We start from the raw sequence: 14072 nt of genomic DNA on the forward strand, positions 1-14072 counted from the left end.
GTTAATGTGAAGTGTTAAACAGAGGTGTGGTGCATTGCTCTGTAAGATTTCAATAATAGTTCTTAAAAAACAAAATTACCTTTGCAACACAAGTGATTGGATCATCATGGTGACCCTCTCGCATACACTTCCAAGGCCAGGGTTGTTTGCAACCGATGCTAAAAATGATTCAAGAGAGTTTTTTATTATAGGCCAATTTTAATCTGGATTTTCACCATGTGCAAAGCCTCCTATGAAAATAAGTTTGAGAGTCCGAGACTTGGACCAGCTGTTCGGAATAGAAGACAGGATGAAATTTGCTTGATAATGAAAAAAACCACAGCATTTGTAGGCATTTACACATCGTATTCATTTTTATAGCAGGTTTGGCTCATCATCACCAAATATGTAGTTGTCATAAAGGCCATTGAAAAAAGCGACTCCATGAAAAATCTGATCTGAAATCATCTCTTTAACAGGTTATTACCTTGTATGCGTGCGACAAAGACTGGATTTTGATGAGGAGAGGGCACTAACAAGATGATCTGGTCTTCGTTGACTCTTTCATGTACATATAGCCCAAGGACTGTTTCATGAAAACAACATTTGATCTTTAAATTAGAGTTATATTGCCAGTTATTAGTGTAGTATAGTCTTAAAAGCAAACAATCATTCTGTTGTGAGTGAATTGCATTTCAAACAGTTTCACATGTAAGGGTTGTTTTGTGTAGTTGGTCAGATGAGCAAAGGCAAGAAGCAGTTTACTTAATCAGCTTTTAGCAATACTGCACATAATTAATAAACTTAACAATGACATAAATTAACAAGCTTTAGGTTTTGACCATAAAGAAAAGTAACTATTTGATCCTACCTTTCCTTCCTTCTTCTGATGAGGTTTCAGCTCCCCAATAGAGCCATTCAGCCTCATTGATGGAACCTACTGCCATCATCCTTTGAAGAGCCCTTGCCAAAGTAATAATAACAAATGGAGGATTTCATTTTTATGCATTAATGACCAATGTGAGCAAGCCAAGTAAATTTCTGTCTAACCACTTGGCCTTCTACAGCCCTACGTGCCTCATCTGCATTATTTGTACAGATTGTCAATACCTTAGCATGTCCTCCCTTAAATCATTTGGGCCATTTGGGTCCAGAAGGACAGCTACTATTGGGTGCCTAGCCTCTTGTGCTTGCCAGCATAACTATACACGAAAAAAAAAATATTTATAATAAAACCATCAGTCAATTTTAAATGGTTAGAGAGCAAACAAGCAAAATGGTTTTTGTCATTTGACAGGAATGAATTTACAATCTAAGTGCTTTATTCTGTAGGTAAATTAGGAATTCGGTATAAATTTAATACTGAGTAAAAAAGAATTGAATATTGGCCTGTAGCATCATAACAATTGCATTATAGTCTTTACTTAATGTAAATAATTCTTTTTAATAATTGTATTTAGTCACCTCTTCAAAAGAATGATTTAGGAGTGGCAGCATAGGCAGTTCCACATTGTTTCTAGCCACCTCCATTATATTCTCGCACCTCCAAACCTCACTGGTTCTGCTTTGAGTGTTGCAGGGAGCCCCTAAAATAAAAATCAATAATAATTGGTGATCAAGTGTCCAGAAGGAAACACAACTGGTTGAGTGTTGTAAGAGGGGTGTGGTAGGTATTTAATTATAAAGCAGGATAAACATACATAGAAAAGTATTGTGCATGTACAAGTTAATTTCAAAACAACACCAAATCAATTTGGATTTAGCAAAGAAAACTTAATCTGATGAGTGCCACACATGTAAACAAAATGAAAAAACAAAGTCAAATATTCGATTGATTCATGTTCTTAAATTCATGCTGTAGTCTACTTCATATTTTGCACTCTGAAACGAGTTCTGCAAATAAACTGGTTTCAGTGCATTGAGGCAATTTAACTATGTGCAGTGTATCATTTGGCATGTATTTGCAGTTCTATTTTTACATGTCCTGACTTTTCACTAGGTATCTGGCTGTATATTTGAGTCTAGTGTGAAAATAATTTCACATTACGCTTTTTTTTTCTTTTATAAATATTTGACCAGGTGCATGCAACCTGTGGAAAAGATCAGTTGTGAACAGTTCCTTCATTTTGTCGATAATTATCCTCCAATCAGTTCTCTGGGGAATCCTCATTGTCTTTTTGTCTTTAAAACAATCACAGTTTAAACTTGTATCATTTTACCTCGTACACCATGTAAAGAGAGGTCTTCTGTAACTGTCCCAACTGTTAAAGCAATGAGATTTTAGGACATTATTAGACAATGAAGAAGAAATAAATATAAACAACCCCATCCACCCCCCAAAGAAAAAAAAGAAAAAGAAAACAAAAGTCATGATAACATCTTCTTACCTTGCATTCCATCTCCATAAAATGGTTGGCCATGGAACCCTGAAAAACAATTATATCAGTGTTGAGCTGCACAGAGGTGCATTTTAATTGTCCACTCAATTTACTTGTCACATTGTTTTCATGTAAATCATGACACAAACATAATCTTTTAGACCATTTTCAGCTAAGCTTTGAAAAATACATGAGTACAGTGCTTTAAATAGCAAATTGGAAGAAAATCAAAATTATCACAATAATATTGTACCCTGCTTGCAGGATACATCTCCACCCATTGGAGTTGTCGTGCGACCGAAACCCCACGCCTTGTAATGACACACCTTTAGACCGAACTGCAGTGGAGTTCCGGCTGCAACGAGATGCTGCTGAGGCAGTACGTCAGCGAATACAGGACATAATAGAGCAAGACACTTGTATGTGGTTATCAAATAAAAATAATTTTTTTACTTATTTCTTGTTGTGTTAGCGCCCTCAAAATAATTACTAGGTTTATAGTTGTCATTTAGCATTATCGTTTTCTCAAAATAAAAATTATACAAAGTAAATATATGCTGACTGTTTTATTTACCTCTCGAAAAACCTACGTTTTAAAAAATGATCTTTTGTCATTAATCTTCAGGCGTTGATTTGGTCAATTATTTGGCTTAAGTTTTCATTCTTGAAAAGGGCGAGCACTTTGTCGATGTGACACTGTTCAATTTTTCTAGTTAAATTCGTTAAGAAGGATCATTTGAATAATTCGCGATTCAAACAATTTTTAACGTCAATTCAGATGACAACAAAATTGGGGAACAAAGAAGAACCGTGCACAGCTGATGGAAATTCTGGGTACCGTGGAGACCAGGGAAAACGAGGCCTGCTCTTTTTTTAAGTCAATTTCGGTCTTGTTGACAGGTTAAACAAAGTCATGAAGAGAGAATTATTTTTGTCATAATTTGGTACTATTGATTCCGCTAATTTTCCAGCTTTTCAATAATTTAATCTAACACTGACAGACTTCGCGAGCCATTGATCATACAAATAATTTATCTATGGCAATTTTAATTTTCTTTTGGGGTCGATGAACGCTTTCATGCCGGTTACAATCGTTCATTCATATTTTAGAATATCTCTAAATCGTAACGCTACTTGTTCAAACCACATTTGGCAGCAGATCAGAGTGGCTGTGAGCCAGTCAACTCGGAAAATGTTGTACTGAAGGGTGGGATGTCGGGACCATTGAGCTGACTTCGAATTTTAAAACTATACCACGCTTTATCCTCTTTGTCTGCTGCTCCCTCGATGCACGTAATCAATTTCATAGACGCTCTACATACTTGGCGCAATGGATTGTACTTCTTCTTTCAAGCGAGAGGTTTAACCCTTTAAAACCTCCAAGAGTGACTAACAACTAATTTCTCCTTACAACATCACCCGGAAATCAGACATTAAGGTCATGAGAATAAAGGACATGATCACCAACTAAAGAAACCCTTGATTGTTGAACAAATTCTCCTTGTCAGAACCCTAGGAAATGTAGAGAGAACAGTATGGAGAATATGCATGCTGATATGAGGGAATAAAGGGTTAAGGATCGATCATTTGTGGCTGGAAATGTCTTTCTTGGGGGGGGGGGTCTTTCCCTTTTCTTCTTTCCCTCCACCTCCTTTTTCGTGTCTTTCATGGACGTGCTAAGGGGACATATTCTTGTGCCCCCGTACATCGACGTCAATACAGCCCCTTATTTTGACGGACCTGAGGTTTTAAAGGCAAAGCATTGTTTTGTAGTGAACTGGAAGAAGCAGTGGAGGGAATGTTGCCGGTGTCTCAGCATTGGAGACAACGTGGCTATATAGATTGATGGAAGGATTGTTTATTGTCATCTTCAACAGTAGACAATTCGTGACCGTGAAAGATGGGGATAGAATCATGTCGAGTATCGATTACGACCAGAGCTACCCGCAATCAGTACTGAAAGGAGAATGGTTGGGTTTGTCAGATAACAAGGATCTTTGAGGCAGCAAACAGAGACTTAGCAACGATTATAAGAGGAATGCTCCGCCGAGTCTGAGATTAGAGATCTTAAATGCAGACAGGACGACAACGCCAAAGCTTCGCTAAAACTGAATTTATTTTTCGTTGTATTTTCCGGAATGGGTAGGTGTCTTCACCGTGTCTAATGGCGCCAGACCTCAACTTCAGCTTAAAATATGCGAGCGTTAGCAACGTTGAGTTTTCAATATAAACATAAATAATTCCCCGTCAATGTTTAAACTCTCGGACCACGTAAGTTTTGGTAGTTTCTGGCCTTGCTTTGCAAAAGGCGGCCAGCAATTATACAATGTTTTAAAATGCACGTGTCTTTCTACTCGAAAGTGGGTCAATTTTGGGCCGATGACAATAGCTATTCCTACCTCCATAGTGAAGGTGGACTAAATGTTGTAGTTGTTTTTCTTTTTAAGATTTAGCCAAGTAGACTATTAAAGTTTCAGTTCGCTGAAAAGAAAACTTAATAAGCACCCTTTCGATCAAGCACCTTTAGCTGAGATTTTAAATAAGCAACCCGGGCGCTTGACCGCGGAAATGCGATATTCTGAGTTGACCGAAAAGCGACATCAAATTTAATATAAAATATTTCCTAGGATCGCATGGTCTCACATATTGACTGTCTGGAATAGGCTTCAGTTTTGATGCTTGAGTTGTGCAGCGAATAATTCTCATCTCTCTGTCGTACTTCATCATTTTATCTTTATCTGTATGATGCGTTAGCTATGCAACTATGTAGTCTCGTTCCCAGTTCTACGACGACCGACTAGACAAGTAGGACTTGATTACGAGATCAAATACTTTCGAATATAACTAAGCCTTGGGAAAAAACGACAACACAAGCTGAAACTGTACAGACAACAGATAACTTAATGAAATTATTGGCTACGATTTACAACATATTTCAGTCTCAAGAAAAGAAAACTATTTACTTATTTTCACTCGGTAGGTATTTCAAGATACGTTACTCCCCGCACAGGAAACAAGCCGGATACAGTGAAAGAAAGTAAGGTTAGACAGATTAAGATTAAACGGAAAACACCTCATTTTATTAGATAGTTTGTAAATAAATGGTTCATACAAAAATATTCAATCGATTGTTGCCCAACTCCATACTATACAAACTAGGAGTCTTTCAAATTTCCCCCTGACTCTCTGTCTTACATAACTGCTTCTTCTTATTTTTTGTTACGATTTTTAAGTTTCCCATAACATTTTTCACGAACGAAATCGTTTGCTTACGATATGATCGCTTGAAGCTTGTACTAACCTGTAAATATAATAACTTCCTTTACTTCTGCACCTTTTATTTCAACTGATTTAAACCTGTAACCTCCCAGAAGTGATTTACATGAAAATTCTCTCCACGATAAACAGACACTATCCAGCAAACAGGTAACGAGAACGCTTAAAATTATCAGTAGAGATTTTTGTCTTGGTCTATTTCCGAATTCTCTATTTTGCAAGGAAGCGTAAAGCAATTAGAGGGGCAAATGAACAATTGAAGGGTGAAAAATTTCTTGTCATTGTCGGGTGCCTTTTGGTCGGTTAAATATTGCCGTAGCAGTTTTTTTAAGCGCACTATTTCAATAATAAAACTTGCATTAACTTTTAGGAATGATAAAAACTAACACAGAGCAAAGATTATGCTTATGCATTGGTCTTCCTTAAAACGCTCTTTGTAAAAAAATTATACTTCACTTTTCCTAGGTCGCCCTCGTTTTATATCTAAAGTTTATGCCAGTTTTCTCTTTCGATCGGGGTCTGCTTTTGTCTCCTTTTTCATGATTTTATCAGTTTTTTCTTCAGTAAAGGTGACAACGGAAATCGTTTTACGGCGATACGTGTAGCACTGCTGCGGGTACTGCTGGGATTGCATTTGGCTGTCTTGATCTTGTGGTGTGACTGGGTACCAGCTCTCCGTGTGCGTTGGATGAAGATAAGATTCCTGGCTCATCATGATTGGTGGAGGAGACGACTCGTTCATCGACGACCTGTGGTGAGAACACGTGACCAAAAAGATTTGTTATGCGGGCTGTGGCTTAACGGTTTGAGTGTTAAACCTCGGATCGAGAGGCCCTGGCTCTAGTCCCGGCCGGGTCATGTGAGTCAATCTCTTACTTGGACTTTCCACGCATCTTAAACTTAACCCTAGACAATAATTTTTGGACTCTAAGCAGTCATGTTGCTATTAAGAAGTACCTTCTCCGCATACTTACTTTACTATAGTGGAGTCCGGTTCTGAATTGTCCTGATCCTGAAAATGTGAAAAACGTAGTTAAAGTAAATTTCCGTTTAAATTTCTGCTTCCCTTTTTTAAACTTTTGGTAGTATCTGAGCTTTGTAGACGTTTTCAGTTACCAGATACAGTCAATAGATGTTATCGCCAATAATCAAATCTCTTGGCTTGAGATAGCTGTCCCAGGCACTCACTTTGTAAAACGGAGCGAAGTACTAAAACGGCCCGATATTAGCGCTAGATAGAAAATGAGGGAGGTTTGGGTCGAGATTTGAGGGAAGTTTGTGGCCCGATGTTAGTGCCAGAGAGAAAATGAGGGAGGTTTGTGGCCCGATGTTAGCGCCAGAGAGAAAATGAGGGAGGTTTGGGTCGAGGTTTGAGGGAGGTTTAGGTTTGGCCCGTATTAGTGGCGGAGAGAAAATGAGGGAGGTTTGGGTCGGGTCGTGTCGTGTCGTGTCGTGTTCCTCACGGGTCGTGTTTATTACGATTCAGAAACTTTCGCCACAATAATGTCTCTGTCAGTGAAATTACCTCAGGGGTGTATTCGGTAAGATCTGGCATCTCTAAATCTTGTGGTTCCATCGCGGTGCTGCAAAAAGCAACAGTTGCTCATTAGCACATTCAATGACAGAAGATTGACTCAGTCATTATTTTATTACCCGGGGGTCGAAGGGCGTTTTTTGGGGAGAGGGTTCACTTTGTCTTCGGGTGGGGCGGAGGAGGGCTCAAGCGCTGCTGACAAAGTATACAGGGGGGAACATGTGTTACTGTCGATGAGTGGGATGGGGGTTCGTTAGAATGCTACAGAGCCTTTGGGTGAGTTCAGGTTAATTTAATTGGGACATAGCTAAAATTCTCTTCCCCTACCCCCACTCCGTCGATAAATAATTACAGGTCGTCAATGAAAAGATTAAATTACACTCTTGTGGCAGTCTTGAAAGTCCGAGATCGAGAGACAAACAGTTCTGCAGTTCTGCGTATGGCTGTAAGACAATCGAGGTTTAGATAACTGTAAATTGTGTTTTGATTTGACAAAAACCAAGGAAGACGTTTCAGAGCAAAAGCGAATTAAAAGAATCATAAATTTGTTCTCACAATTTGTTTTCCATGTTTGCAAATAATTCTAGTGCAATGGCGATCCTCTTCATCATCAGATAATTATTGAATCCGCAGATCTGAAAAAAAACATTGAAAACTGTCAGCAATGCCATGCACAGCCAGGCTAGTAAGCTTAAAATTATATGTAGGTAGCTTTGCATGCTTCAACATATGTATAGAGAAAGAAACAGAGTGCGCATGCACGAAGACTTTTTTCTCTTTTTACGTTAAATTTACCTTAAGGTTGTAAACTGTGCTGTCTTCCTTGGACATCTTCGAGCCAAAACACTGTAAATCGTTTCCATCTACAGAAAGAAAGAAAAACCTAGGTTAATCCAGAATTGGGTAATTTGGTATTATCAACTGAGTTGATAGCGTAAATTGGCCACTGCAAAGAGTTTAAAAGCTGACAAAGGGCTACGCTCGAAACGTCAGTTTTTTTTAAGTCTTTACGGTGGCCAATTTACGTTATCAACTCAGTTGATAAAACCAAATTACCCTGTTATACTCTCCCACCGACGTAGTACCACAGTTTATTTAAAAACTTACCCCACTTAAACCAAAGTTGCTTCGGTTTTTGCTCTTGTCTTTGAGTGATAAAAATACCTCAGGCCGACTAATCTTGACTCACGCCAACCAATCTTAACTGACCAATTGCGGCTTGGCTGCTCGCGTTTTCCCGCGCTTTACGCCGCTTACGTTGGTCTACTTTGACTTATCGTTGGCTCGTTGTAATATCTACCAGTGCTTTTATTGGCAGTAGTAAGTACATTGGCTTTAACTTTACGATGCCAAATCAAAAATCACTTCATCAATACAAAATCAGGTTCTCTGGAATTAAAGGAGCTAACGATGGCAGTCACCTCTTTCGAGAAATCTAACTCCATGCACCAAAAGTGCATGTAGACCTTAAATCGACTTTAACCGAAGCCATGAAATTGACTCTAAAATTCAAATTGCTAATGTTCACCAACTCACTTGCTTTAGGCTTTTTCCTTTTGCCAGGACGGTTAATCGCCTCTATTTCTTGCTTTGAGTCCCGTCCTGGGCATGCACAGACTCTGACGTTGACGTAACATCTCCCCAGGACTACGCTTCCGGTTCTCAATAGGAAAAAAATATAATTTTCGACTCTTATTCAGGTAATTAAGCTGAATCACTGCCTGCACATCTTGACAAATGTAGTCTAAAATTGTGGATCGGGTCACTTTGTAATCCGTGTCAATCTTCACCGTCTTTGGTCTTTGGAAACCAGTCATTATACATCGCCTGAGGAGGGGGGCAGGGGCTTCAGAGGAATTTTGAGAGGATCACATGGTTTTTAAGGGGAACAGAGGGTAAATCAGTCGTCGCCAAAGGAGATTTAGAGGGGGGGGGGGACTTTAGAAACTTGATGGCCAATTGACTATCAATGAGGGGGGAGGGGGGTCATAGAAATATTACAGAGCTTTAGGGGTGAGGGGTCAGGTATAATTTTATCATGGCACAACCAAAATCCTCCGACCCCTCTCCCTTTGGTAATAAATAATGACTGTTGCGTAACGTTACTTTGTCACACATGCTTTCAACACAGGTGACTCATAACTTACAGATCTTCCAGGGTAAAGATGACTTGAATAGGTCTCCTATTCAGACCCCCGCAGGAGTTATTACAGATGAAGTAGAACAGTTCATGTACTCCGAGATCATCTGCGTCGTCAGCTGAAAACAATGATTTTCAGTTAGAATGTGTTTGAAACTAAGAAATGACCAAATACAGCTATTCCGAAATAAAACACACTTTTTCAATTTCCAATTTTCAATTTCCACCCTTTACGACCAGCAAGAGGCAGAACTCAAAGGGAATTGTGGATTTTTCACCTGCGTCTGTCCGCGTATAAGACAGCTGACAGGTCTACACTTTAGGTTGTTATTCAGTTTGCGAAATCAGTTGTAAGGCTCACCTGAAGCTGGTCCTCGCAGTGGTATCCTGACAGAGTGCCTGGTGGTCTGAGGACATTCCTCGTACTCAGCCTCCTGGTTGTCACAGCGGAGGAAATGTCCCGTCGCTGGGCCTAAGAACAAAGGCACCAAGTTGAAGAATTCTCTTAATTAACTTCCTCTGTTATAAGTTTTGCCCAAGAAGAATCTGGAAAATATCATTCAACTGGGTCCAACATTAATTTTTTCTTTCTCACGGTTTTTTCCCGCGCAGAAAGCTGGAGGTAATCTGCTTGAATTCATCTCTGACTCTTGGCGATGTTTACGTTAGCATGGCCTTCGCACCGTATTCACTGAAAAACTCTTCAGAAATTACTACCGCCAAACCCCAAAAAAACATGAGAAGTAAATTTTTTTCTTACCAGAGTGTTCTGCGGTATGATTTCGACAGCAGCGCACCACATCTTTCGCATGCTCGGGTTGTCTGAACACAGGCATGGCGCGAATAAATGCTCCAGATGGCGGGGGGCCTGGGTACCAAAAAAATGGACCAAACATGATATATGCAGTTATTGAAATAAATAAATCAATAAATAAATCAATAAATTGACTACTTATAACGGTATCACTCACCTGTGGTTAAAAACCTGACTGGACAAGGAGTCTTTGACTTAATATACAGCTTCTTCTGACTCACTGAGAACTGTCGAAATAATTCATGTAAGATGAAACAACTTAAAATTTCTTTAGGGATATTTTGAGAATCGGAGAAACAAAGACCTGATTGTCATACAAAAGTTTCGTTTTGAAATAAATATTTCACTGATTAAAACTGTGTTCACGATGTCTAGGAATTTCAAACTATTCTTTATTCGTAATTAACTTGAAAACCTGGTTATTCAACACTTGACACAATAAAAGTTACTTTACTTTCTCATCTCTATATCTTTTAAAATAAAAGTCGATTAGCTGACGAATTCGTAATTAACTCGCAAACTCTCTCTTCTCTATAATTTTTTCAGTAAAAGTCAATTGGCCGAGAGAGAAAATAATTCCCTGGAAAAATTTAAACCAACTTATTCCTTATACTCACAATCCAGTCCGGGTTGGCAACTTTCTTAGGCTGTAAAGAGAACATTCAAAATGACGTGATTAGTAGCGCCTCTAAAAATGGCCACGAAAAGTTAAAAACTTTCTGTTACTTTTGAGTTGCAACTGGAACTAGCTGGAGATAAAAACTGTCACAAATCAGGGGCACAGTGTTACCTGGGTTTCAAGAATCATCCTGAAGTTGAAGTCACCAAGAAACTCATTCCTGAACAAAAAGAAGAAATTTATTGTTTATCGGAAAAATTTCAATCAGACCTGACTTCTGAAGTATGAAAAACTACGATAAATGAGATACGTGTGGAAGATGGAAGAGGTGCGATGCAAGAATGCAAAAAGGAAACTTCGGTAAGACCTGGTTAAATTTCTAGAGTAACTTTCTCATATCCAAGAAAGTAAACAGATGTCATTGCTCACGTGCTCGGTGACGTCACGTGCGGCGGGGATAAATTCATGAGGGTATGAGGAGGAAACCTGGGGCTGAGAGGCGTCGGCGTCAGGGGCTCGACGAATTCTGAGAACTCTTCAGTTTCTTTCGTAGGGAGCAACAAGGTTTCAGGCTGAAATAACCAAACAAGGAACCCATCAGTAATGTTTGCATTGTTTGTTTCTACTATCTGCACTTTTCTCCCGGTTTTTTTTCTCAATTTTTCTTTCTGTCTCCCATACGATTCTTATGATTTTAGTTTGGAGAATTTGATATTGGATCAACAAACAATCCTAATTGATATTTTTCTCTATTCTTACCATTAGCATGCTTAAAACTGTATTTATATCGAAAGAAAAAAATCCTGTTATAGTCACCAGCTATTCTGGTTCTTTTTCTGCCTTCTTCTAAAAGTTTTTCTTTTTTAGAAAGCTAATATTTTGAGGTCTTCCCAACTTTGGAGTTAACTTTTAACTACTAAGAAAATTGCAACCTAGCACTTTCAAAACTCGAATTAAGAAGCTATTTTTTTTGCTATGACTGGTTCAGTTGAACAACATTTAATAATTTCGAAGTCCAAGGAAAATACAAGTCAATTCTCTGCAGGTATTTTATAACTCAAATGGGTTCTTCAAGTACTGTTGTACTTCCTCGCAAAAGGATCCAAACTTATCCTTAGTCGAAAAACCTTCTCTCTGTTTCTGTCTAGTTACCATTTACGTGCCTTTTTAATAAATATATTCGCTCCCCTATGTCGAGCGGAATGGAAGAAATGTGTCATAGTTGGTAGCTTGGAAAATAAACAGCTTTCTTTAAGCTAAATTTCTAGTGAAATAACCAATAAAACATCCGTCATCCCGAATGTTTGGCTCTTTTCACTCTGAAAGTGAATCACAAGCTGTACTGGAACGAGAGAAAAGAAAATTTCTAACACGCACTTAATGAGAATCAGAGCTTACCGGATCGTGTGGGTACAACATCGTTCCATGTTGGTGTTCTGTGTCAAGTTGATCTAAAAATTCAATAGATTCCTTGTAAATACCTATAACTAAGTGACAGTGCAATCAAAATACAGTATTTAGCTGTCGCGAATTTCAGAGGACATTGCGCTTTACAACTCGAGTAACTTTTCGCGTGTTGTTTGCATCATTTTAATAATGCAAAGAGAAGCGACCTTTCTTTTGAAAACAAACGCAGCTATGGTGAGTTGTATTGTCCGCAAACACTCAAAGAATTCGTAATTGATCTACTGCTGACAAGAATTCGAAGTATGAAATGACGGATCAATAACGTTGCATTCAAGAAACTTGTGCTTTCCTCCCTAAACGAGAAAACTGTTTCTTTCAAAAAAAAAAGCTGCTTACTAGAAGTGTTTTTGGAAATTAAGTTGATTTACGCAAAAATTATTGACGGACCAAAGCGCACGAAAGGTGCCACTTCGAATGGCACCTTTGTGCGTAGGCTCTACGATCGAGCTCACTCATTGAAATAATTCTCGTCATTTAATTGATTCGAGGCTTATCAGATGGATTAATGATCATCAGACCATTCAGTTCTTTGTTGTAATTGGGATTGAAACTTATTTTCTCTTTAGCAATTTCAATGAAAACGTAAGGAGAATTACAGCACTCGTCAGCTTAAGAAAGCGCTCGAATAAAAAACCGAGCTTTTAAGACAACGTGAATGATGAGTGACAGATCGAGAGAGAATTGATAATTTCATCAAACTTCGGTTTGTTGAGACTAACGCACACCTGTTAAATTTCAACACTCGTTCTTAAACAAGGGGCGATTTTAATTGCTGGGAAATTTTCCAAACCTCATTCTGTCTCGCCGCTCATATAGAAATATACCGACTAAAATCAAGTTCGTGTAATCCGACAATTTCTCAATCGCAAAATAATCAAAATTCGCCCAAAGTGATTGAACGCGCTTAATTATTGCTAACGCCGTAGTTACTTCCCTGTTCAGCGAAATATCTTTGTTACTGTTTTTGTTTTGTAGTATATGAATAAAAAGGCTTATTGCACGAGAGAAAAGAAACAAAGTACAAATATTTACCATCTCTGGTAAGAACTGTCCGATTCAATAAATTTCTCAGTCTGGATACTGACTATGTAAGCTTTTACAAATCTTTTTTTGAAGAATCAAACAAATTTTCAATCTTTCGGCCATGAATCTATCTTAAGTAAATAAATTCGAATCATTCAGACCATAAGCGATTTTGAGGCTTATCCAAACGCGGGTCTACAGTCAAGATTAAACACCAGATGTAACTAAAAAAATTTAACTGCGAATGCATTACGTTAGCAAGGCTTCGAAATTAATTCTAGGAGAAAAAATTGCAACATAACTTACCTGAACCTTCAACTTTCAAAGGACCTTCGAATTCCCTTAGAAATAGCAAGAACTTAAAATTAATGCAAATAACTTAGAAAAAGTAATCTAAACCTCAGCAAGTTGCGCGGATAAGATATATATTAAATTTCTCAATGTAAGTTTGGAAATTGCACGTACCCCGTAAAGTTACATGGACTCGGAATAAACTCTGACAGGACGTACTGATCTGGATAATTCCAGGGAAACGTTTTCATCTCTGCATCGATTTTTTCGACCAGGTTGTACGAGTCACCCATGATTGTCTGAGAGATGAGCTCGAATGCCGATGCACAACTGCAGCGTCCAATTTTCATCAAACTATTTTTCTCTTCCGGGTCATCGTAAATCAATGACACCATTGTATTTTTTCGCTTCCGATGGCTATTATGTCCACGAAGAAAAAATATTATAAAGCCTTTTTTGTGTTTCATTCTAATTTTCTCCTGACACCTGCCATTCAAAAAGCGAACAAGAAAATCACAAAATTATTGCTGGCGGCGAAAAGGTGTTTTTAA

The 14072-nt window shown here is 38.4% G+C and overlaps 1 protein-coding gene across 1 annotated transcript; it reads right to left on the reverse strand.

Annotated features, from left to right (window-relative positions):
- Positions 1-5409: 5409 nt before the first annotated feature.
- Positions 5410-13851, reverse strand: LOC131786197 (cellular tumor antigen p53-like). Its single transcript, XM_059103210.2, has 16 exons — positions 13696-13851; positions 13537-13571; positions 12139-12191; positions 11170-11312; positions 10912-10960; positions 10739-10768; positions 10279-10348; positions 10068-10175; positions 9669-9779; positions 9315-9426; positions 8704-8828; positions 7963-8030; positions 7723-7802; positions 7159-7216; positions 6608-6645; positions 5410-6382 (listed from the first exon to the last, which is right to left on the reverse strand). The coding sequence occupies exons 1-16, from the start codon at positions 13812-13814 to the stop codon at positions 6124-6126; spliced, it is 1458 nt and encodes a 485-aa protein (XP_058959193.2). The 5' UTR covers positions 13815-13851; the 3' UTR covers positions 5410-6123.
- Positions 13852-14072: the final 221 nt, after the last annotated feature.

The sequence above is a fragment of the Pocillopora verrucosa genome, chromosome 9 (genome assembly GCF_036669915.1).
Source record: "Pocillopora verrucosa isolate sample1 chromosome 9, ASM3666991v2, whole genome shotgun sequence".
In the NCBI taxonomy this organism is placed as follows: Eukaryota; Metazoa; Cnidaria; class Anthozoa; order Scleractinia; family Pocilloporidae; genus Pocillopora; species Pocillopora verrucosa.

Coding starts and splice junctions, on each gene's coding strand:
- LOC131786197 (XM_059103210.2), bottom strand. CDS start 13,814: ATGGGTGACTCGTACAACCTGGTCGAAAAAATCGATGCAGAGATGAAA. Junction 11,313..12,138: donor TGTTGTACCCACACGATCCG/GTAAGCTCTGAT, acceptor TGGTTATTTCAG/CCTGAAACCTTGTTGCTCCC. Junction 6,646..7,158: donor TTACCGAATACACCCCTGAG/GTAATTTCACTG, acceptor TCACATTTTCAG/GATCAGGACAATTCAGAACC.